The 26,669-nt window shown below is 37.5% G+C and overlaps 1 protein-coding gene across 10 annotated transcripts in view; it reads left to right on the forward strand.

The window, feature by feature from the left end:
- FAM172A (family with sequence similarity 172 member A) overlaps window positions 1-26,669 on the forward strand; it is a 395,725-nt gene that overhangs the window by 198,838 nt on the left and 170,218 nt on the right. For all 10 annotated transcript variants that reach the window (XM_043464656.1, XM_043464666.1, XM_043464665.1 and 7 more), the window contains one exon: window positions 15,338-15,457. In XM_043464656.1, the coding sequence (XP_043320591.1) occupies window positions 15,338-15,457 (120 nt within the window). The remainder of the gene's footprint in view (window positions 1-15,337; window positions 15,458-26,669) is intronic.

Genomic DNA, 26,669 nt, shown 5'->3' on the forward strand with positions numbered 1-26,669 from the left:
TTGGAGAAACCATAGCCTTGACTAGACAGGCCTTTGTTGACAAAGTAATGTCTCTACTTTTTAATATGCTGTCTTGATTGGTCATAACTTTCCTTCCAAGGAGTAAGCGTCTTTTAATTTCATGGCTGCCATCACCATCTGCAGTGATTTGGGAGCCCACAAAAATAAAATTGGCCACTGTTTTCACTGTTTCCCCATCTATTTGCCATGAAGTGATGGGACCGGATGCCATGATCTTAGTTTTCTGAATGTTGAGCTTTAAGCCAACTTTTTCACTTTCCACTTTCACTTTCATCAAGAGGCTCTTTAGTTCTTCTTCACTTTCTTCCGTAAGGGTGGTGTCATCTGCATATCTGAGGTTATTGATATTTCTCCCAGCAGTCTTGACTCCAGCTTGTGCTTCTTCCAGCCCAGCATTTCTCATGATGTACTCTGCATATAAGTTAAATAAGCAGGGTGACAATATACAGCCTTGACGTACTCCTTTTCCTATTTGGAACCAGTCTGTTGTTCCATCTCCAGTTCTAACTGTTCTAATTTTCTTGATAGAAAATTTAGGCAGGTATTAAATCCTGTATCCTGAGTGGGTACTTATGTGTCAGTTAACTCTATCCAACTTAATGTTCTGCCTACCTGAATTCAGCACCTTTCAGAATTCAGTCCCCTATACTCCCCTTGCTTCCTATGGGATTCTCCAGGCCAGAATACTGTAGTGGGTAGCTGTTCCCTTCTACAGGGGATCTTCCCAACCCAGGGATGGAACCCACGTCTCCTGCATTGCAGGAGAATTCTTTACCAGCTAAGCCACCAGGGAAGCCCAGGTGGTTATTGTCTTAGACAAAAGTTGGTGATAGCTTGGGCTGAGATAGTAAGAGTGGAAATTGAGAGAAGTTTATGGATTCTAGAAATATTTTGGAATATAAATAAGTTGGATCAATAAAGGGGAAGAGGAGGATGTCAAGGATGACTTCCAAATTTTTGGTTCGAACACCTAGGTTAGTGGAGGTACCACTCAACAAGATGAAAAAGGCTAAAGGAAGAACAGATAATAGGATTTGGGAACCCAGTGCAGAGTTTGCTTTTGGACATAATAAACGTGAAATATCTATGGGAAAAAAAAAAGAAATATCTATGAAATTCAAATGTGTTTGACATGCTTCTGAATACCAATCCTTTGTCAGTTGTAATCATTATGAATTTCTAATATTTATAACTATCTACAATTTATTAAGTATAGCTCTATTGACAAGTAAAGTTGCCTTGAATCTGTCTCCAAGCCTGATGGCTGTCAATAATAATGATATCTTAACAGGAAAAAAATGAGTAGCTTCAAAATCTCTCTAGTTTATAGTCTCTTCTGTTTATTTTCATTATGTTTAAGGTTGAATCATATGAAATTGCCATTTTTAAGGTCAAAAATATCTAATGTTGGTAACTTCATATGGTTCCATTTACTATTTAAAGACAAAATAATGGTCCTTTATTTTTGAAGATGTTTTCATTAGATGTATGCTGTAAATCAGTTTTATGCATTTGTATATACTCCTAGTCTTTTAATCACCATTAAACACAAATGCCTATACTTTTAAAAAGATAACCCATTTAAAATATGCCAAAGTCAAGATAAATTTTTAATTCAAAGTATTTAGCTGAGTTAAGACAAAATTGATTCCATATGATATTATAAAATATATTTTATGCATAACTGTTCTTATAAATGTTTTGTTCTGTACTAATATACAATTTATACTCTTTTCCCCCAAATTTTAAAGCTGAACCATATGATATTCTTCTGTGTGTCTTTCTGAATTAGGGCCATATGGTATTTGTGTTACATTTCTTCCAGAAGCATACCCTACTGGCCAATTCCTAAAAATATAAATTTTCTTTTATCTTGTACCTGTGGATTGTTTGGGTGCAAGGAGGTATAACTTAACATTTTTCATCCTCGTAAATCCCTCTGACTTGGATACCTGCTTCCCATTTGGATTTTATTGAACCATATTTTACCTAATTTGGTCTTAGCTTTTTAAAAAGAAATAACTCTGATTTGTAAATTTTGTCATAATAAAGTGTGGATTTTATATTAGTGTTCTTTCTCCAGTGGTAGTACTAAGGGCAGCTAGTGAAGGGGGTGTGTGTGTGTGTGTGTGTGTGTGTGTGTGTGTGTGTGACATATGCAACACAGCTGGAGTTAATGACATAGGTACGTGCTGGTTTACAGTGAAAAATGCTAGACTTTATTATTCATAGAGTAGCTTTCTTAGTAGATGTGCTTATTTATTACCATTATAGTCACAGAAAGATTTATATGAAGTAAAACAAAATAATCTTGAAGTTTGGATTTTAAAATTGGATGATTTAAAAAAATCCTGAAGTTCATTCAATTTTCATTTTACCTTCCCAAAAGTCAGTTATAAGTTTAAAATATAGACTATAGGAGCATTCATTTTATAACTTAATAGCAACAGGTTAGCTGAAGAGAAATCTGTCAAATTTGGCAGTGGTTCAGAAAATATGTGAACCTGTCACTGTACGCAGTCTCAAAGGGCGAAATGCTTTACAGGAGCTAATTAACCTTAGAAAATAATTACACAAATATGCAAATGTTGTTTAGATAATTCCATGTGTTATCAGCTCAGGTAGTCCATCATAAATGCAGACCTTGCAATTCCTAGGTGGTAGAATCTGGCATAGTTGATAAGGCTTTGGTTACTGTATCACTCTGTTTGGCATTTAAGAATTAATGATGGCAAGAGTGCGTCAGGAAATTCAACCTGTACTCTGAATACTGCTGAGTTCCTCAGTGTAAACATTCTATGCTTTCTGCCACTAGCAAATTCTAATTAATGGATTTACTTTTGTCTTTTCACGCACTTGGTATATTTGCATATTCTAAAATCATCCAGCTTGAAGTGCAATACAAAAATGCACTCTGATATGAAATTCATGGAGAAACCTGTAAAGCAGACTTAGTATGTTTGCATTTCTGTAATTGAGGCATATTAGAAAGTCTTTCCTATTGAAATCTGTTTAGCTTCAAAATACACTACTGGTAGTATACACTGTCTGGATTATGGTTTATAAATATATAATGATTGTGGACACGGTGTGGGCTGCGGGTTGGAATGGCACAAATGTGCCTTGCAGCAGCACCACCTTATTTATAAAATGGAGTTTTAGTAATGTAATCTGTCAGAAATGTATATTAAAAACTACTCTAAGTTTATTAGTTCCTTGCTACCATTATTGTACATAGCTGTTGCAGGAGGCAGCACATGTTTAGCAGAATTTGTTACATCTTATGATGATGAGGATATGACTCTACTAAACACTGTGAAAAGTAAAAAAAAAAAAAAAAAAAGCCATAAATTCGTCAAAGTCTTGGGAAACAGTCACATAAGAAAGCCAGATTTTTTCTGTATAGCTAAGGTTTATCTCCTTTATTATTTATCTTTAAAGATAATATTTTGAATTAAACTCTTTAATTGTCTGTCACGTGCCCTTCCAATGTGAATCTCACGTAGTGTCAGCTTTCTTGCGGCCATTCCAGGTCGCCATTGTTCCTGTCCATCACTGGGCTTTAGATGCAGCCCTCTCCCTCACGATGCTCACGTACAGCGCTGGTCGTCTTCGTCTCCTTGCGGTATATGTGCTCTTCCAGTTTCTGTGGGTTTTCTGTTTTTGCAGCCATCACTTTTTACTCTTGAGCCTGTTTGAAACAACCCCTTTGATCTGCAGCTTGTAAATGTGCGGTGGGTTCAGTGAAGATGTTCGAATTTGTGAGATGTAAAGCTCCCACTCAGAAGCTTTTACCCTTTAAGAAGCCAGACTAGTTCTGCAGTGTGATTTCAGATTTTTTGTTGTTGTTGTTTATTTGCTTTATTATAAAAAGCATTCTTTTTGTACTAGCTTTGGAAAGTCCAGAAAGATCTAAAGGAGCTAAAAATAGAAAATATTCACAATCCCGCCATCCATAAGGGGCTGCTTTTAACCTTTTTGACCCCAGCTAGTCTTTTTCAAGCCTTTTTACAACAGTGAAAATTATACCACCTATAAAATTAGATGAACTGCATGTATTATTTTATACTCTCATTGAATAGCTATATAATATTTCCTTAGAAGTATTAACTTACTTAAATATTTCTTTTTACATTATTGGGTATTTAGGCATCATCCAGATACACTTTTTTTTCTGTACACGAGGCAATGATGAACATCACCGGATGACCATCATTTGCACTTTCCAGATTATTAGAAGCTAGATTCCTGAAATGGAGTTGGAATATTCCTTTTGAAATGCACTTCATGGTACTTTGTCAGCAGTATCATTGCCAATAATACTAGCATCATTAGTCATTTATTAAATGCCTCTAGCATGTTTTCTAATTTACAGGTAGAATCTGGAAGAGAATATATCTTCAAATTGCTCATATTCTAGAAGGAAGAAGTGACATGTTAGATTTAAATAAATAACAGAATAGAGAAGAACTAATGAAATAGTACAGTTTAAGCTAACATAGCTAATAGTGGAACAGACATAAACTTGAGCCAACAGTATTTTACAGTAGTTTTAGACATAGGCAGAATAATAATACCTGTAAATAGATTAAATACTTTCCATATATTTCTTGTAAGATGCTATCAGTCAAGGGTTAGCAAAACTCTTTCCCTTTCTATATAAGAATATGGCCTTCAGCTAACCTTCTAGCTCTATGTCTCTGGAAGCCTAATAAAGTGGTGTCTTAAGTTGAGTTTCCCCGGTAAAAAGTTCTCAAGTTGCATGTGGGAAGTTTGTTGGAGAATTCTCTTGGGATCAGCACCTATCAGTTCAGTTCAGTTCAGTCACTCAGTCGGGTCTGACTCTGTACCACCCCATGGACTGCAGCACACCAGGCCTCCCTGTCCATCAACAACTCCCGGAGATTTCTCAAATCATGTCCATCAACACGGTGATGCCATCCAGCCATCTCATCCTCTGTCATCCCCTTCTCCTCCCGCCTTCAGTCTTTTCCAGCATCAGGGTCTTTTCCAGTGAGTCAGTTCTTCACATCAGGTGGCCAAAGTATTGGAGTTTCAGCTTCAGCATCAGTCCTTCCAATGAATATTCAGGACTGATTTCCTTTCGGATGGACTGGTTGGATCTCCTTGCAGTCCTAGGGATTCTCAAGTCTTCTCCAACACCACAGTTCAAAAGCATCAATTCTTCGGTGCTCAGCTTTCTTTATAGTCCAACTCTCACATCCATACATGACTACTGGAAAAAACATAGCTTTGAATAGATGGACTTTTGTTGCCAAAGTAATGTCTCTGCTTTTAAATATGCTGTCTGGGTTGGTCGTAACTTTTCTTCCAAGGAGCAAGTGTCTTTTAATTTCATGGGTGCAGTCACCATCTGCAGTGATTTTGGAGACCAAAAAAATAGTCTTCCACTGTTTCCATTGTTTCCCTATCTGTTTGCCATGAAGTGATGAGGCCGGATGCCATGATCTTCATTTTCTGAATGTTGAGTTTTAAGTCAACTTTTTCACCCTCCTCTTTCACTTTCATCAAGAGTTTCTTTAGTTCTTCACTTTCTGCCATAAGATTGGTGTCATCTGCGTATGTGAGGATATTGATATTTCTCCTGGCGATCTTGATTCCAGCTTGTGCTTCATCCAGCCTGGCATATTGCATGATGTACTCTGCATATAAGTTAAATAAGTAGGGTGGCAATATACAGCCTTGACATACTCCTTTCCAGTTTGGAACCAGTCTGTTGTTCCATGTCCAGTTCTGTTGCTTTTTGACCTGCATACAGATTTCTAAGGAGGAAGGTCAGGTGGTCTGGTATTCCCATCTCGTGAAGAATTTTCCATACTTTATTGTGATCCACACAGTCAGAGGCTTTGGCATATGCTGATTATTATATGCAGATGCAATTATTATGCATCTGCAAAATATTATATGCAATGAAGCAGAACTAGATGTTTTTCTGAAACTCTCGTGCTTTTTCTATGATCCAATGAATGTTGGCAATTTGATCTCTGGTTTCTCTGCCTTTTCTAAATCCAACTTGAACATCTGGAAGTTCACGGTTCACATACTGTTGAAGCCTGGCTTGGAGAATTTTGAGCATTACTTTGCCAGCATGTGAGATGAGTGCAATTGTGTGGTAGTTTGAACATTCTTTGGCATTGCCTTTCTTTGAGATTGAAATGAAAACTGACCTTTTCCAGTCCTGTGGCCTCTGCTGAGTTTTCCAAATTTTCTGGCATATTGAGTTCAGCACTTTCACAGCATCATCTTTTAGGATTTGAAGTAGCTCAGCTGGAATTCCATCACCTCCACTAGCTTTGGTTCGTAATGATGCTTCCTAAAGCCCACTGGACTTCGCATTCCAGGATGTCTGGCTCTGGGTGAGTGATCACACCATCGTGATTATCTGGGTCATGAAGATCTTTTTGTACAGTTCTTCTGTGTATTCGTGTCACCTCTCCTTAATGTCTTCTGCTTCTGTTAGGTGCATACCGTTTTTGTCCTTTATTGTGTCCATCTTTGCATGAAATGTTCCCTTGGTATCTCTAATTTTCTTGAAGAGATCTCTAGTCTTTCCTATTCTATTGTTTTCCTCTATTTTTTTTGCATTGATAAGTGAAGAAGGCTTTCTTATCTCTCCTTGCTGTTCTTTGGAACTCTGCATTCACGTGGGTATTTCTTTCCTTTACACCTTTGCCTTTCACTTCTCTTCTCTTCTCAGCTATTTGTAAGGCCTCCTCAGACAGCCATTTTGATTTTTTGCATTTCTTTTTCTTGGGGATGGTCCTGATCACTGCCTCCTGCACAATGTCACGAACCTCTGTCCATAGTCCTTCAGGAATTCTGTCTATCAGATCTAATCCCTTGAATTTATTTGTCACTTTCACTGTATAATCGTAAGGGGCTTGATTTAGGTGATACCTGAATGGTCTAGTAGTTTTCCCTGCTTTCTTCAATTTCAGTCTGAATTTTCCAATAAGGAGTTCATGATCTGAGCCGTAGTCAGCAAGAGAATGCACTGGTCATGTCAGCACCTATAGTGGGGCAAAAACACAAATTTTGGCTGAAGTTGTTGAACTGCAATATTGTTACAGCACAGGCCTCATCCACCTTCTTGATGCTCTCTGGATCTAGGGTGGCTTTTCAGAGATGTCCTACCTTGAGGCAGGAGATGGGTCCTTTACAGATCCACGTCATCTCAACCAGACTTTGGAGGTAAATTCCCTTAGAGGTGGGATTAACTTTAGGCAAGATAGCTTTGTTTGACTGAGAGCAATCCCTAGAGAGTATCTCAGTTAAAGCTATCAGCTGCCAACAATGTACAGCTCAGGAAATGAGTGCCTGTAACTAAAGCGGGTTCTGGGACGCATACCACAACATCCACTCTAAATGGCTGGCTGCTGCACAACATTGCCTGTGGAAGAAAATGACCCCTGGTTGGTAAAGTGCATCTGGATTAGAAGGAATTGTGTTGCTGTTTAGTTGCTAGGTCGTGCTGATTCTTTGTGACCCCATGGACTGTAGTCTGCCAGGTTCCTCTGTCCATGAATTTCCCAGGCAAGAATACTGAAGTGAGTTGCCATTTCCTTCTCCAATGGATGTTCCTGACCCAGGGATCAAACCCGCATCTCTTGCTTGTCAGGCCAGATTCTTTACCACTGAGCCGCCAGAAAGCCCAGAAGGAATTATGATAGACTGTAAACACCATAGTTTTGATCTTCCCTGATGGTATTAACTCCTGTAAGTGGGCAAGTCCCTTGCAGGCAAGGACCCTAAAAGCCATGCCTATGGTGTTGTTTTTAGAGGCATTAGCTTCTGTAGGTTATAAAACTTTAAGGCAGGATAACTCCTGTCTCTGCCCAAGGTGAGCCTGATTCCCTCATTCGTGAGCTAACACCCTGTGTGCCAAAGTCAGTAACTCCCACAAAATTCTGTGCTGTGTCTGCTATAGGAACTACTGGGGGCTTCCCCTAAAAGGAATGCCTGGTGCGCCCCTAATGGCAAACTGTGATTCCCTTTCCTGGATCTTTTTGGGTCAATGCATGTCAAGTGTGGCCTAGAGTAATCTTGTATAATGGTTTAGTTGTGCCTATGGATAACCCCCTAAGTGGGTATTATAGGCATTTTTTTTTCAATTGAGTCTAGCTTTTTAGAACATTAAGTTTTTAATTTTAGGTTTAAAACTGAAGAATAATTTGATGACCTTAAGAGTCAGGCTAAAAATATTGAAGTATTCAGGGCACGTGAATACTTCAGATGTCTTTTTCCTGCTACTCATAAACCGTTTTAACATATATCATCTCCATAGACTGTGGAAGAAAAAAATCAACTATAACACTAATCTCTGCAAACAGTAGTCTTTACATTTGAACAGTGGAAAGAGCTGTTGGTTCTTAACTCTCCTTTGGTCATAGATGGTTCATTTGGGCCCGGTTGGCAATTTCCCTTATATCCTGAGTCACAACGTTTTGTTGATTTTTCCTCTGTAATGACATATTCCATCCCTTGCTTCCCATTCACTCTGCCATCAGACTAAGTAGTGGGATAGTCTACTACTTTATATATGAAATGCTGAACTGCTCCCTTGGAAGTGTTCCCATGTCTAGTTTTTGCCTAGTCTGAGCTGCATTACCCATGAGATCCCAGACTGGATTTCATGGTAGACTTTTTGTCTAGGATTTTCAGACTATTCATGTATATTCCAGTTTTTCCTGGAGCATGAATAAGATCCTTGCAAATTGTAAGAAGGAATGCTGGAGAAGTAGCATTTAAAGACGTTGCCTAAAGAGTTCCAGTTATAGTTATTTGTTTTGTAGGCAATGGCAACCATTTCGGTAAATGACCTTTAAGACGAGAGTGAGTGGATCAGAGCCAGGCTTCAGGAAGATTAATCTGGCAAAAAAATAAAGGGAGAGACTAGAAGAAATGAGACTAGTTAAAACTCATTGTCGGAGGACTCGGAATGAGATGGGAATGAAAGGGATGGAACAGATAGACTCTCAACAGTAGAGAGGAAGGATCGTTGACCGTGAGAAGAAAGCAGGGAGGACTTCACTGATTTCAGGGAGTGTGGGTTTATAATAGACCCATTGGGCTTGTGTGAAGACAGTCCATCAAGAATAGAGAAAGTAATACTCCTCACACACTAAGGCCTCTTCTGTCTGTGTGTTAACACACTTATGAAATAGCAAACACAGTGAAGGTTAGGATCATGGCTTGCTTATCATCCTTACATCTCCACTTTCAGTGCAAGACCTAGTTGGTACGGATAATCTAATCTCCTTTGTGTTTTTAATTCTGTCTCTCTATATAGGAGAGTATTAAGGACCATCACAGATATTTAAAATTGTTTGTTCTGCCAACTGTCAGCAGATAGAAACTCTGTTATCTGTCTTCCTGTTTTGTTTGTACATTTCATTGTGAGATATAACTAGGGAGATCACATGTCAGGGTTTTCTCCCAATTGTCCCAGTTTAGACCTGTTCTTCCAGTACAATTACTAACAATACCTTTCTTCACTCTAAAAAGTTTACAGAATAAATTCTATGGTTACAGTCTATATATGTACAGAAAACTGCTAGGTATGTATTAGTAACTTTAGCTGTAACTATAAAGAACACACTTGTATAACTCCCATTCCAGGCAAGAAATGAAATACTGCCAGCCACCAGAAAGAAGTCTATTTCCCAATCACAACTGATTCTCTTCCTTAGTGTAAACAGTATTCTGATATTAATTAGAAATATTTTCCTGCTTTTTAAACTAATGCAAGCTAAATTATTAAGGCCATTTTAGTTCAGTCGTGTGCAATTCTTTGCCACCCCATGGATTGCAGCACTCCAGGCTTCCCTGTCCATCACCAACTCCAGGAGCCTGCTCAAACTCATGTCCATCAAGTTGGTGATGCCATCCAACCATCTCATCCTCTGCCGTCCCCTTCTCCTGCCCTCAATCTTTCCCAGCATCACGGGCTTTTCAAATGAGTCAGCTCTTCACATCAGGTGGCTAAAGTATTGGAGTTTCAGCTTCAGCATCAGTCCTTCCAATGAATATTCAGGACTGATTTCCTTTCGGATGGACTGGTTGGATCTCCTTGCAGTCCAAGGGACTCTCAAGAGTCTTCTCCAACACCGCAGTTCAAAAACATCAATTCTAAAAAAAAAAAAAAAAATCAATTCTTTAGCACTCAGCTTTCTTTATAGTCAAACTCTCACTACTAGAAAAACCATAGCCTTGACTAGATGGACCTTTGTTGGCAAAGTAATGTCTTCTGATTTTTAATATGCTGTATAGTTTGGTCATAGCTTTTCTTTCAAGGAGCAAGGATCTTTTAATTTCATGGCTGCAGTCACCATCTGCAGTGATTTTGGAGCCCCCAAAAATAAAGTCTCTCACTGTTTCCATTGTTTCCCCATCTATTTGCCATGAAGTGATGGGGCTGGATGCCGTGATCTTCATTTTCTGAATATTGAGCTTTAAGCCAACTTTTTCACTCTCCTCTTTCACTTTCATCAGGAGGCTCTTTAGTTCTTCTTCACTTTCTGCCATAAGGGTGGTGTCCTCTGCGTATCTGAGGTTACTGATATTTCTCCCGGCAATCTTGTGCTTCATCCAGCTTGGCATTTCGCATAATATATTCAGCATATAAGTTAAATAAGCAGGGTGACAATATATAGCCTTGACATACTTCTTTCCTGATTTGGAACCAGTCTGTTGTTCCATGTCCAGTTCTAACTGTCACTTCCTGACCTGCATACAGATTTCTCAGGAGGAAGGTCAGGTGGTCTGGTCTTCCCATCTCTTGAAGAATTTTCCACAGTTTATTGTGATCCACACGGTCAAAGGCTTTGGCATAGTCAAAAAAGCAGAAGTAGATGTTTTTTCTGGAACTCTCTTGCTTTTTCAATGGTTCAGCAGGTGTTAGCAATGTGATCTCTGATTCCTTTGCCTTCTCTAAATCCAGTTTGAGTGTCTGGAAGTTCATGGTTCACCTACTATTGAAGCCTGGCTTGGAGAATTTTGAGTATTACTCTGCTAGCGTGTGAGGTGAGTGCAATTGTGTGGTAGTTTGAACATTCTTTGGCACTGCCTTTCTTTGGGATTGAAATGAAAACTGACCTTTTCCAGTCCTGTGGCCTCTGCTGCGTTTTCCAAATTTTCTGGCATATTGAGTGCAGCATTTTCACAGCATCGTCTTTTAGGGTTTGAAATGGCTCAACTGGAATTCCATCACCTCACCTCCACTAGCTTTGGTTCATAGTGTTGCTTCCTAAAGCCCACTTGACTTCGCATTCCAGGATGTCTGGCTCTATGTGAGTGATCACACTATCCTTGTTATCTGGGTCATGAAGATTTTTTTTTTTTTTTGTATCATTCTTCTGTGTATTCTTGCCACCTCCTTTAATGTCTTCTGTTAGGTCCATATCATTCTGTCCTTTATTGTGCTCATCTTTGCATGAAATGTTCCCTTGGTATCTCTAATTTTCTTGAAGAGATAGCTAGTCTTTCCCATATATTGTTTTCCTATATTTCTTTGCATTAATCACTGAGGAAGTCTTTCTTATCTCTCCTTGCTATTCTTTGGAACTCTTCATTCAAATGAAGATTTCTTTCTTCTTCTCCTTTGCCTTTAGCTTCTCTTCTTTTCTTAGCTGCTTGTAAGGGCTCCTCAGACAACCATTGTGCCTTTTTGCATTTATTTTTCTTGGGGATGGTCTTGATCACTGCCTCCTGTACAATGTCACGAACCTCCGTTCATAGTTCTTCAGGCACTCTATCAGATCTAACCCCTTGAATCTATTTGTTACTTCCACTGTATAATCATAAGGGATTTGATTTAGGTCATACCTGAATGATCTAGTGGTTTTCCCTACTTTCTTCAGTTTAAGTCTGAATTTTGCAATAAGGAGTTCATGATCTGAGCCACAGTCAGCTCCCAGTCTTGTTTTTGCTGACTGTATGGAGAGTCTCCATCTTTGACAGCAAAGAATATAATCAATCTGATTTTGGTATAGACCATCTGGTGATGTCCATGTGTAGAGTCTTCTCTTGTGTTGTTGGAAGAGGGTCTTTGTTATGACCAGTGCATTCTCTTGGCAGAACTCCATTAGCCTTTGCCCTGCTTCATTCTGTACTCCAAGGCCAAATTTGCCTGTTATTCCAGGTGTTTCTTGATTTTCTACTTTTGCATTCCAGTCCCCTATAATGAAAAGGACATCTTTTTTGGGTGTTAGTTCTAGAAGGTCTTGTAGGTCTTCATAGAACCATTCAACTCAGCTTCTTCAGCATTACTGGTCAGGGCATAGACTTGGATGACTGTGATATTGAATGGTTTGCCTTGGAAATGAATGGAGATCATGCTGTCATTTTTGAGATTGCACCCAATTACTGCATTTTGGACTCTTGTTGACTATGAGGGTTTCTCCATTTCTTCTAAGGGATTCTTGCCCACAGTAGTAGATATAATGGTCATCTGAGTTAAATTCACCCATTCCAGTCCATTTTATTTCACTGATTCCTAAAATGTCAATGTTCACTCTTGCCACCTCCTATTTGACCACTTCCAATTTACCTTGATTCATGGACCTAACATTCCAGGTTCCTGTGTGATATTGTTCTTTACAGCATTGGACTTTACTTCCATCACCAGTTAAACCCACAGCTGGGCATTTGTTTTAAGGCCAGAAGTGCCTACAGAGACTTCCTTCCAGTTGTTGTTGTTGTTGAGTCACCAAGTTGTGTCCAGCTCACCCCATGGAGTGGAGCACACCTGGCCTCCCTGTCCCTCACCGTCTCCCAGAGTCTTCCCAAGTTCATGTCCATCGTATCAGAAATGCTGTCCAACCATCTCATCCTCTGTCACCCTCTTCTCCTGCTTTCAATCTTTCCCAGCTTCAGGATCTTTTCCAGTGAATCAGCTCGTCGCATCAGGTGGCCAAAATATTGGAGCTTCAGCTTCAGCATCCGTCTTTCCAATGAGTATTCAGGGCTAATTTCCTTTAAGGTTGACTGGTTTGATCTCCTTGCTGTCCACGGGACTCTCCAGCACCACAGTTCAAAAGCACCTGTTGTTCAGTGCTCTGACTTCTTTATCGTCCAGCTGTCACAACTATATGTGACTACTGGAAGACCATAGCCTTAACTCTATGGACCTTTGTCAGCAAAGCAGTGTCTTTGCTTTTTAACACACTGTCTAGGTTTGTTATAGCTTTCCTGCCAAGAAGCAATTGTATTCTAATTTCATGTCTGCAGGCACCATCCACAGTGATTTTAGAGCCCAAGAAGAAGAAATTTGTCACTGTTTCCACCCTTTCCCCTTCTGTTTGCCATGAAGTGATGGGGCCAGATGCAATTATGTTAGTTTGAGTTCTGAAGACCCGTAGGAATTATGCACGTGAAGGTGATGGGTTAAGCAAAGGCAGAGCATATGGGTCACTTTCCAAACAATAATAACAAAAGAGGCCCAGAAATAAGAAAGGTATGGCACAATTAGCATATTACAGGACGTTCCCTGCAGTTGGAACACAGAGAGTGTTCTTTCTATTCTCTCGTGGGGAGAAAGGGTATCTTTTAGATCATCGTATTTTGCACATAGATATCAGGGCAGAAGTCATATCCTGTAAGGCCTTAGTGTCATTCTGAGTTTGAACTTGGTCCTGAGGACAATGAAAAGACTTCGGAGAATTCTAAGCAATGAGTGAGCAAATGGCGACATGTCTGTATTAGCGTCTTTTGAAAGGTTGTTTTCACTACAGTTAGGAGAGGGTGTTTAAATGGGTAGTACCCTCTAGGATAATCCTAGAGTCAGGGAAGCTGGACTGGCGATTATTGTAGTCATCCATTTGTGAAAGGATGAGCTTGGGCTCAGCCAGAGGAAATGGGAATGGAGAGAAGTGTGGCTTTAAGAGAAGGTTGGGGATAGAATCAAAAGGTTTTTAATTACTGATTTTATGTGGAGTTTGAGAGAGAGAAATAGAAGATGATGCTCAGATTTCAGCGGGAGGTGGGGAGTAAAGATAGTGACACAGGTTTGGAGAGGATATTTTTAACAAAGTGTTGAATTGGTTGAGCTTGAAGTATCTGTGGGGCATTCATAAGGAAATGACCTTGGGTCTGGAGCTCTGGAGAGAAATCTAGGGTGGAGATAGACATGGGGAATAATAGCTTTTATGGAGCAAGTGAAAGCATTCATTGGGACCCTAATATAATATTTTAAAATTTCTGAGATGGAAAAGGTGAATCAATGTGTTCATCATCTAGTATTATGACATTCTTAGGGAATCAATCTTTGGTGTTAAAGCATCCCAAGAATTTTTCTTACACAATATTTTCATGATGTCTTAGTTTTATTGGTTTGTATATTTTTAGTTCTTTGTTTACCACATTATCTGAATTTTAGGTTTAACCACAAGTTGTGTTTGCTATAGAAGTAAACACAATAAAGTGAAGTTATTGTAGAACTTTTGAAATTAAAGCAACATTCATATATTTATTGGATTTGCCTGGTGGCTCAGATGGTAAAGAATCTGCCTGCCATGCAGGAGGCCCAGGTTCAATCCTTGGGTTGGGAAGAGCCCCTGGATGACGGCATGGCAACCCACTCCAGCGTTCTTGCCTGGATAATTCCCACGGACAGAGGAACATGCTGCAGTCCATGGGGTCACAGAGTCAGACAGGACTGAGTGACTAAAGCACACCAGAAACTTCAGAGAAATATAAAAAGTCCCAGGTTTCTACGTTCAGAAATCCTCCCAGTTCTGGAAATAAAATATATATGGAAAATTATTTCAGGAAAAGTGTTTTTAACAATGTCAGTTGAAAATATTTGTTGTTAATTTTCTCCTTATTTTCAATTTACAGAGGTACCTAAAATTTTAAAAATCAAATAATTTAGATGTATGTATGTTCTAAATATTTTCAGATATAAATACAGAAACGCATCTGATATTTCTTGAGTGTTACACTGCCTTAAAAGATCACTATAACTTTATGCCGTGCAATTCTAATATAGTTAGATCTATTTTAATATCTCAGATAAACCCAGAATGAGCCATTTCCCTTCAAAATGTGCCTATTTTAAATATTTTCTTTCAGAAGCTTAGAGTAGCACTTAAGTTTAGCAGTAATTTACTAATAGCTTAATACTAATTTATTCCCTAATTTGAATTTCCATTGTTGTTCTTTCGTATTGTTATTGTTTGGAATGAGCTATCACTATCATATTTCTTATGCTGCATAAGCAAGCATATAATTTAATTTTTGATTACTATGATAATAATTAGATGCAGTATGTAATACATGATGTTTGTTTTACTTATAGGAAAATGGCTCTCCTGAAGAACATGCAGTCTATGTGTGGGACCATTTCATAGCTCAGTCTGCAGCTGAGAAGGTATTTTTTGTTGCTCACAGCTATGGAGGACTTGCTTTTGTCGAACTGGTAAGTGCACAGTTAACTCTTGTTTTTAATTTCCAGACTCCTTACAGATTTATCGCCTTCACTCCCATTTTCTTGGTATGGTTACTTGAAATTGTTTTATAAAGGATGAAGATTAAGTAATTGGTGAAATGAATTTCATGTTGTTGAAAAGTGTACCTTTATTGTGCAGAGCTTTTCAGTGCCAATCAGACAACTTTTTGCCTGTTTCTTATTTACATTTCACTTTTTAATTTCTACATTATAGCTCCACTTTCCATACATTTTATATTTGTGATTCCTATTTACATGTACATCATTGAAGCACTGTTATCTGTAAAGTGTTTAAAATTTCTAGAGACTCTTTAACTGACTATACTATCTCTATAAATTAGTACTTGATCAAAATCTATATAATTAGTATTAAAACTATCAGAAAGATTCCATTAATCTACTGTTAAGTGCAATTCCATGCTTGGTCATAAAAATCTCTGCATTTCAAAATAATCCAATTCTTGCAGTTAAGATATGTGTACATAATAGAAAAATTATCAAGACTTCTGAATTTGGTGTCTCTTCTACCACACTATTGCAGTGATCGCACTTTGTGTAGGTATGAATGATTAGTGACGTATGTCAGTCCTAAAAATGTGCTGCTGTTCATTGCCCCTTATGTCACAGGAAAGGACCATTGCCGTAATAAAGTGATTTGTCTGATAAAGTGCATTTGATAATTTTAAATCCATATAGCCTAAAGTGGACATTAAAAGCCAGCATAGCATTGGTTGTCTAATTTTTAATGTTTCTAAACTTTGCCATGTATTGCTCTTCATCGGGGAAATTATATTTCCATGGTCTTTTCAACTTCCCCACGCCTTACTGCTTACCTACATGACTTAGATATAAAAATAGTGGTGACACCTGAGAATAGTTTAGCTGACCTAAATTTACAAATACTGTGCTCTCTTAAGATCTATAAATAACTTAAATCATTCATTTCTTAAATTGATTTCATGTTTAGAAATTTTATTCAAGTGCTTTTAATTCTGCTGGATTTGTTTACTACAAAATGGGTATCTTAGGATCACTCTCTTAACATACGAGTTATGATGTCCTTTTTAAAATGTGAATGTTGGCTTTCAAATAGTTCTTTTAACTATTCAGATATATATAAATGCATTTATAGCTGATATATATGTACCTTATGTTTTTTTCCTGTAAGTCATTAAATTACATAAGACATGACATTTCATGACTTTATAGAATAGCTTCGAATATGTCTGAAGGCCTGCAAGACTGTTCAAATTTAAAACTTCCATGAAACATACATTTTCCTGATTTTACCTTAAGACAATTAACATCAAATCTGTACATCAGATTAGGAATTTAAGTGAATTTTGGACAGTTTTAAAAATGAACTTAAGACGCCAGAGTAACAGATGACCTGTGTGTCAGTCTTATTTTGCCTGTCCTTCTTGTCACACACTGGTGGATATTTCTGCACTTTTGTTCCACTTTAATATAAAGCACACAGATGTTTCAGAACAAGACTTGACTTCTGACCTTGAGGCTATTAGGGTCAGGGTCCTCAGGGCCTGTGAAATTATCACAAGCTGAGCTAAAGTTTTTCTCCATCACAGGAAGTAACCAGTAAGTAAGAAGTTAAAAAGGAGCTTTGTCAGAGAGACAAGATGGTCTCAGTAAGGGTCAGCTTCTGTAGTCTGCTATCTCTGCAGGAGGTGCATGCATGGGAGGAGGAATATAATATAACCACTGGCACATCGCATATCTGTCAGGCAACACCAGGACTGAGAAGTCTATTTAATGTAATATACCTTGTTTAGGTTTTAAAATATTAATGGTGATTATCTCAGCCTCAGATATTTGCTACTTTTTGTCAAATAACTTTGATAGGGGTATGCAAAGAAGGTGTATAGATGGTGGAAGCTAAAGAAAAAGTAGTTTGTAACTTACTGAAAAGAATTCCTCTAAACAAATAACTTAGTTTTACATAAATTTTTGACAAAGCTTGATTAATACATTTAAGGCCATTGTGTTTCTACTTAATTTCAAGAACTTTTGAAAGATAGCGTTGATATTACACAAAAAATTGAAATATGTTTAAACCTTTTGTTTTTGCCTAAAGCTGAATCACATTCTTTCCTGGTCTCCCTGTTATTCTTAGAAGTAAACTCATGGTATTTAAAATGTTGACAAATATTCAGCCTCTCAGTATTTTCCAACATAAATGTATTATATGAAATTGTTTTACCATGATTGAAATATTTAATATTAACTTTACAAAAAAGTTAATTGTGAGCATCTTAAATTATGGTTTAGTTTTTTGTTTCAGTAGTACATTTTACACATTAGACAGTAAATCATTTGGATTTCAGTAGAGTTTAATTTTGTAAAAAAAATTATCATAAAATTGTATCCCTGATTCAAGACTCTATACACACACACATATACACATGCATACACCCCCCTTATGGATGAAATGGCCCTAGTTTGTAGCATCACGTTTGAATGCATGGAGATTGTTTTCCTACCATCCTCATTCAAGTTCACATTCTTTCTTGGATCATGAATTTTAAGAAAATTTCTTTTAAATATGAACTGTGTGGCTAGTACAGTTTTAACATTACATGTAATTACTTTTAGTGCTTATTGTTTGAATAATAGTTACTAGTCAGGACCTGTGCTAAAATATATCTTGTCATTTATTAAATTAAATTCTGTGTAATAGAGTTTAAAATTAAAGGTACAAAAAAAGGTACTATTAATAGATATCTGAAAAATTACTTTTAAATATAAAGTACAAAATAGTTGTAGAGCTTTCATATTTTGCTAATTGTTTTTCAAAACTGAGAACGTAATTTATCATTATACCCTATCTTGAAGTGCAGAATTCACCTGAAGAATCCAGGAGGTAGTTAAGAGATTCGTTTTCAAAACCAGTGTCCATTTTATGTAGTAAATAGTAACAGTGAAAAAAATAATTCTAAAAATATGCTTTTTGCTTCCTTTATTCCCATCATATGGTAACATCTCAAGTTTCTAATTCTCTAAACTTTCTGCAATCCTAGTAAAAATAGATATTGATAAGACAGCTCTGGTAGCAATCCTAGCATTCAGTCTTTAAAGTAAAAGGGAAGGACTATTTATTTTATGAATTGATAATTTTAAAGATAACGTGTCTCTCATATGTTATTTTTTCTGTGTATTTAAAATAACACTAATAAACAGCAATAACATACAAAGTTAGTCTTATTAAATCCTCATTGTCAAAGCCTTCAATTTCTAATAAATTTTGTTTTATATGTCATAGATAGAAATAGTAGTCATAATCAACAGTTTACCAAATTCTTTCAGAAAAACATCTACAACTAATGCAGCTTACATTTGCCTTGTATTAGTTTTTGAAAGTTTAAACTCGTTTGTTAGATATAAAGTGTCATTAAAAAACTGCTAGTTTTTAAGCTTTGTCATCCCTTTCACCAGCCGCTTTGTAAAGTGATTGCATTGCTTCCATACTCAGTCATTTCAGAGTGTGTTGCTCTTGTCTTTGTAGATAATGGTTAGTTTGACAAAATCAGGCCAGCTTAAATTTTTCTTTTATTTGGAAATGAGTCAGCTTCCTTGTCAGTGCCCAGTTTCAAATTTTAACTCACCTTCCCTGTTTGCAGTGCTCTATACATCAATTTGCATTCAGATTTCTTTCTTAGTCAAAGTGAAATCATTGATATTTTTATAGAACACATTAAATAATTTTAGCAAATGTATTTCATTAGCTTATTGCATCCTCTCAGTTGATATAAAATTAGTATTTTTCTTATTGCTTTTATTTCCTTTTCTACATCATTAGTGGTATGTTCACAACCACCATTAAAAACATCTCTTAGAAATCTGTGAAAACTGCTCCTTTTGAAAGTGTATCTCTACCCACTTTTGATTTTGGTTTCTCCATGCTTGTCAGCACTTGATTGGCACCTCACTTGCATGTGAATTAAGGAATGAAGGGAACTCTATTTTCCTGCCATTGTTCCATGCTGGGCTCTCTAGCCTCTAGGCAGCCTGAGCTGACCTTCAGCAGCTGATGGAGGACTATTTTGTGGACTTACTTGTGTGCAGACACTCAACCTCAGTCTACTCTTAAGAGTTGATCTTTTAAAATTGCCTAGAGCATAATTTGGATTTACACTGAAAAGAAAAAGGAACAGGACTAAAAGAATTAGTTTTTGCCTTTAGTGACATGCAGTTAACTATGACTTTAAAGAAGCATCATTTATATTCTATCTACAAAGAACAAAGTAAACAGATATAGGTAGCATATCTGCTTAATGTGATCAATGGGAATACCTAAAATATGGGCTGCACGGAATCAAGAATTGAGCAGAGGTAGAATACTGGTTTATAAACAAAGAAAAATTGAGCCATTACAGTGTCAAAACAATTCAGGCCAAAAACACTTCTTTAAAACCTTTAAACTTTAAAATGTAAATAATTCAGTAAAAATAAATCGCCATTTGTAATATAACTTGAATTTCTGCATTGACTGAATGCATGATACCAGTAGCATGTTAACGCATGGGATGATTACAACTTGTGTATGGGATCTCTATCTTATTTCTCTAGTTGTTTCATGTGAAAACAATTTAGTTTTTCTATTTTTGTAGGCACCTTGGAGAGAAACCAGAGAGTATATTATTTTTGCCTCCTATATTCAATTTTGTTTAATTCTTTGCATATAGTATAGATACTGTCTTTTAATTGACTGTTGATGACAGTAATGTTAGGAGTTAGTTGCAAGAGTCTAAGTAAAGATCCAGTGAAAGGCTTTATGAACGTAGATGACTAGTAAGGGACAAGCACACATCAGATGTTAAGGAAACAAATTCTCCATGACTTAAAGTCATTGGATCTGGAAAGCTGAATGAAGACAAAGAGGGTGTAATATCTTTCCTGGTACACACCTCCAGAAGTATGTTGAAGTGGATGTGAAGGGAATTGAAGCACAATAAATAACAAGTAATGAACAGTGATTATGCACATATGTAGATACTGGGGAGAATATTTTTATATGCTAGATATTTAATAATTATGGCTAATAGAATAAATGAGATACCAAAGGAGAGAGTTTCATATGCAGATGTGATTGTTAAGCTTCACAGTAGTTACCTCTGTGCTGAGGTTCGATTTGTTTTACCTTCTACTCAAATGATTTTTATTTTTTATTTTTTCAAATGATTTTTAATACGTATTAGGAGGTCTAACTGTTTGAAAGAATGGCTCCATTTGTTAATTTTTGTATTAACTGTTCTCCTTTTGTCCCATATCTAACCAACCAATACATTTTGTCAGGTTTATTTTTTTCTCTCTGAAATATTGATCATGTCTTTTCCTCTATGTGCCTGTTGTTATTAATTCATCATTTCACAGCAGTATCACTGCACTCATACCCATTTCTCTACTGGCTCTCTTTTCTCTCCATTCCATCCTGTATACCACATCATTGTTGATATTATTTAAACCCCTTTTTACTGAACCATTCCAGAATCATAGAAAGAAAGAAAGTGAAGTCGCTCAGTCGTGTCTGACTCTGTGCAACCCCATGGACTGTAGCCTACTAGGCTCCTCTGTCCATGGGATTCTCCAGGCAGGTAAACTGGAGTGCGTTGCCATTCCCTTTTCCAAGGGATCTTCCCAACCCAGGGATCAAAAACCCAGGTCTCCCACTTTGCAGGTGGACGCTTTACTGTCTGAGCCACCAGGGAAGCCCTCCAGAATCATTGGTTCCCTATTGTCTCTTGCCTCATCTATCCTCTCCGTCACTTTAACACCTTCTGTGCAATCGGATTATCTCTTTCCAGCTGTATTTTTCCCAATAGCAACTTTCAGTTCTAGTCTAATTTCTTATCACTACCATTGTTTCATCTCTCTGTGCCTCTACCCCGGGCCTCCAAGTTCAATGTAGTGGAAGAACACGAAACTTGAATGAAGATGACCTGGGTTTGATTACTAGTTCCGATACCGGCAAATTATAAGTTGGGTAAGATCCTTTATGTGTGTCCTTCTCTGTAAGTACCCACTTTACATAAGCAGAGTTTGAGGGTTAAATTACAAAATTCCTGGTTGCTGCTGCTGCTGCTGCTGCCAAGTCGCTTCAGTCGTGTCCGACTCTGTGCGACCCCATAGACGGCAGCCCACCAGGCTCCCCCGTCCCTGGGATTCCCCAGGCAAGAACACTGGAGTGGGTTGCCATTTCCTTCTCCAATGCATGAAAGTGAAAAGGGAAAGTGAAGCCACTCAGTCGTGTCCAACTCTTAGCGACGCCAAGGACTGCAGCCTAGCAGGCTGCTCTGTCCATGGGATTTTCCAGGCAAGAACTGGAGTGGGCTGCCATTGTCTTCTCCGAAATTCCTGGTTATTAGGAATTAAATCATTGTTTATTAAACATGAGTATAAAGGACCCTAGTATATGCTTATTCTTTTTTGCTAATGCCATTTCCCCCTCCCAGGTGAAAGAATTTTCCTCCTTACCAGATTTTTCATAAAGTATTCTCAATTAACCACCCTTTTTTCTATAATATTTGTATCTTTTGCAATTTAATCTTTACTAATTAGTTTTGTTTTTAAATTATCTTTGATCTCTAAATCTTGCCCAAATCATCTGGAAACAGCTTGAAAATAAAGAGCCTAACATAGCTTTTATTCCCCCCATCACACGTTTGGGAACAACATATAACAACATGTGAAGTCTTGAATACCTGCACAGTTAATTGACTATTTTATAGAGTTTAACCCTTAACAATAACTCTGTTACCAATTAAACTTATTCATTCTTCCTACCCTCCATTTGAATATTGGTTAGTGTGGGAATTCTGCCTAATCAGTTCTTTCACGTTAAACAACATTACCCCCTTTTGTTCCTGGAGTTTCTTATACAGTTTCCTCTCTGCTGGTGTACCCAAACCACAGGTTGACCAAAAAGGCTGCCTCTCTGTGACTCATTCTTCAACGTATAGTCTTCTCAATCAAAAAGAAAAGTTATTAAACTAAGTTATCGTCTTTGTTGTTGTTGCTTAGTTGCTAAATCATTTCTGACTCTTTTGCAGCCCCATGGACTTTAGTAACCTGCCAGATTCCTCTGTCCATGGGATTTTTCCAGGCAAGAATACTGGAGTGGGTTGCCATTTCCTTCCCCAGGAGATCTTCCTGACCCAGGGATCAAACCTGCGTCTGCTGCACTGGCAGGCAAATTCTTTCTGTCTTCTCATAATAGTATAAGGCAGTGTCTGAAATAAGTCTGGGAAAGTCTCTACTTTATCCTCAATCGTGAGTCTAACATTACTTTTTATTTAGTGATTAGCTTACTTTTGCTTATTTCCATATTTAACTTTTAAAAAATTTTCAGATACAATCTCATATCTGTATTGAGACATAATTGAGATTTACTGAGGTTTACTGAGATATAATTCGCATACCAAAAAATTCATTTTTAAAGTATACAGTTCAGCAGTTTATACCATCACTATGTAATATTTAGAACATTTTGTCACCCCGAAAGAAATTCCATACTCATTAGCCATCACTCACATACTTAAAATCCCACCAGCAATATAGGAGGGTTCCAGTTTCTCCATCCCTACTAACACTCATATATTGTCTGTCCTTTTTATTTTTGCAGTACTAGTTGGGGTGAAATGGTATCTTGTAGCTTTTATTTGCTTTTCTCTATGACTTATGACTTTGAGCATCTTTCGATGTGGTATTGGCCATTTGTATTTTTTTTTTTTTTTTTGAGAAATGGTCAGTTAAAACATTTTGTCCATTTTTTAATTATGTTGTCATTTTACTGTTGAGTCAGAAGAGTTCTTTATATATACTGGATACATGATTCCAGTGGATATCAGGTACATGATTTGAAATATTTTCTCCCATTCTGTGGGTTTTATTTTCAATTTCTTAATGATGACCTTTGAAGTACAGAAGTGTTTTATTCTGATGAAGTCTAATTTATCTACTTTTTGTTTTTGTCACTTGAATTAGTTTTTTTTCATTGTGTGAAGTAGAAGTCCAGCATAATCCTTTTGGAACTTCCCTGGCAACTCAGTAAAGAATCCTCCTGTCAATGCAGGAGACCTGAGTTTGATCTCACTCCAGTATTCTGGAGAATTCCATGGACAGAGGAGCCTGGCAGAGTATAGTCCATGCCATCCCAAAGAACCAGACATGACTGAGTGACTAACACTTTCACTATTCAAAGTGAAATTTTTTTTTCAAATTTTATTTTCAGATTGTTTATTGCTAGTAAATAGAAACAACTCATTTTTGTGTCTTCATCTTGTATCCTACAACCTTACTGAATTCATTTATTAATTCTAATAGTGTGTGTGTGTGTGTGTGTGTGCGTGTGTGTGTGAGTGAATTCCTTAGGGTTTTCTATGTTCAAGATCATATAACCTGTGAATGAAAATAGCTTTACTTCTTCCTTTAAAATTTAGATGTTTGTTTGTTTTTTGCCTAATTGGCCTGACCAGTATCGTGGTATATAGAAGTAACTAGAGTGGGCATCCTTTTGCTACTGATCTTAAGGGGAAATCTTTTTTTTCATCATTAAGTATGATGTTACTTGTGATTACTTCCATCCTTGATAGATCATTTCTACTAAGGACTGAATGTGCTCCTTAATATTTCTCAGTCACAACAAGATCAGGTTGTTCAGAATGCAGCAATGGAGAAAATTTTCACTAATCTTTGTAGACTCTTTTTGTACAGTACAGGATCCTTATTACCCCATCAGAATTACCTTTGGAGGAGGTTTTTCAATATCCGTATAGATGGACTGCATCCAGGTCTTCCTGCCCTGTATCTGTGACACTCAGAGATTGGGCATTGTATTGCTCCGTTCAACAAAGGCTGCCAGGAAATCACCGTCTGCTAAAATCAGTACAATAACATGTTGAGGAGAACCCAGAAAAACTGACATATTAATTTGTTGGATTAAGTCTTTCTGTAAGAAACATTTCTTTTTCCATTGGTTTTATAAAAGATCTTAATGAGAGATTTTGTATTTTACTGCAGAGATGAGAGCATGATTGACTATTGTAAGTCTTTTATAAGAGGGATTATAGAAAGACACATTTCACTTAATAATGGAGCTGTTTTTACTATTGTTATAGCCTTATGATGATCACTCAATGTAAGCACTCCCCCCTATGAGATTCCCAACCACAGTGACACCTCTGATTTGACACCATAAATTGAAATGAGCTCTTAGAAGAAAAAATTTTCAAATCAAAACCATTTAACATCTATCTTAGAAGTTAGATGTCAATTTTTATTGAATAATTTATTCAGATTAACACAGGCAAGTCAAGTAGACTCAGACTTGAGGCATAGTAGATTAATGTTAGAGTAAAGCTTGAGAGAACAGGATGGAAGCCAGCTGTGGACGAAGGCTCATTACTGGAGTTCACGATGGGTTCAAGAAGAGCTAGTTCAGCTGGAGAACTTAGATTTGGAGGGAGTAGCAGTTGAACCATCACTAGGTAGGGATCTGTAGAGCAGGGTGAGCACAGATTTGAATCAGGAGGCATAATCTGGTTGCTGCTGCTGCTGCTGCTGCTAAGTCGCTTCAGTCATGTCCGACTCTGTGTGACCCCATAGACAGCAGCCCACCAGGCTCCCCCGTCCCTGGGACTCTCCAGGCAAGAACACTGAAGTGGGTTACCATTTCCTCCTCCAATGCATGAAAGTGAAAAGTGAAAGTGAAGTCGCTCAGTCGTGTCCAACTCGTAGTGACCCCATGGACTGCAGCCCACCAGGTTCCTCCGTCCATGGGATTTTCCATGCAAGAGTACTGGAGTGGGGTGCCATTGCCTTCTCCATATCTGGTTGCAGGGAACTGAAAATCAAGGCATTGGATGATAACTGAGCAAACAGAATGTCGTCATTGGTTCTAAGACTACCTCTTCTCCACAACCAAACTCCACCTCTTTGCCTTATAGGGAATGAAGAAAAAAAAAAGGTGATTCAACATTGGGGAAAGAATGAGTAAAGCAACCAAAGTTTAAGACTTGAACCATTGGCTGTGGATTTAGAAACAGTGTCTTTTCTTGAGAAAGAAAAGAGGGTCTAGTAGTCAGAAAAATCAAGACAATGAAATGATGAATCAAGGCAGCAGTTCAGTTTATATAACTTAAGTCAGAATGAAATCAAGTAAAATATTTCATTCTAAGTTCATGTGGATACCTAGGATTTATCCTTGGTAGACTGGTTATCAGGTTTCTGTGGCTATAAAAGAGATGGGGTAGGAAGAGGTACATTTTTCCTGCTTTTAGGCTATGAGATGATCACACTGTGGGTCTAAAGCTTTCTTTGGGTCCTAGGAAACAAAGTGATACTACTTCTCTAAGCTCCTGTGATCTTAACTTTTAGAGTTGGGACTTTTAACATATTTATTAAAAATTATATGAATATACATAATTTTTTATCACTTCATATTTTCTGTTGTAAGCTTTCCACACTTTTTCATTGAATGAATTTAGATCTCAATAAAGCCCCTCACCTCTGAAGTTTGACTTTATAAAAGTTATTTATTGGAGTTGAGATTGAATATTATGCCCTCAAAATAAGAAATGGTTCAGAGAACTATCACAGGTATTCATTTATTCAGTCGAAATCCCACTCTGTGCAAGTTCCTGGGGGAACAGATTAGCACCCATGATCCCTAGCTTCAAGAAAGTTATATTCTAAGTGCGTGTGTGCGTGCGTGCGTGCGTGCGTGCGTGCTCAGTCATCTCCGATTCTCTGCTGCTCTGCGGACCGTCGCCTCCAGGCTCCTCTGTCTGTGTGATTTTTCAAGCAAGGATACTGGAGTGGGTTGCCATTTCCTCCTCAAGGGGGTCTTCCCGACCCAGGGATCGAACCTGTGATTCCTTTATTGACAGGCAAATTCTTCACCACTGCACCACCTGGGAAGCCCTAAATTCTAATTAGGAAACACAATTAAACAAAGAGAATAGTATCATAAGATAATTGTGAGGTGAAATTTTAGCCAAGAGGTTGTTGTGTTAACTTCCCCAATACAAAGATCCATGCAGTAAATTTGTCTTAAATAAGAATTGTTTCTGTTCATAAAGTAATAAGCTCTTTTTGCTAGAAAATAAAAGGTCTATAATGCTTTTTTACCTTTGTCTCCTGTAAACCCAGAGCTGTGGTTAATTTTCCA

This window comes from Cervus canadensis, chromosome 4 (assembly GCF_019320065.1).
Source record: "Cervus canadensis isolate Bull #8, Minnesota chromosome 4, ASM1932006v1, whole genome shotgun sequence".
In the NCBI taxonomy this organism is placed as follows: domain Eukaryota; kingdom Metazoa; phylum Chordata; class Mammalia; order Artiodactyla; family Cervidae; genus Cervus; species Cervus canadensis.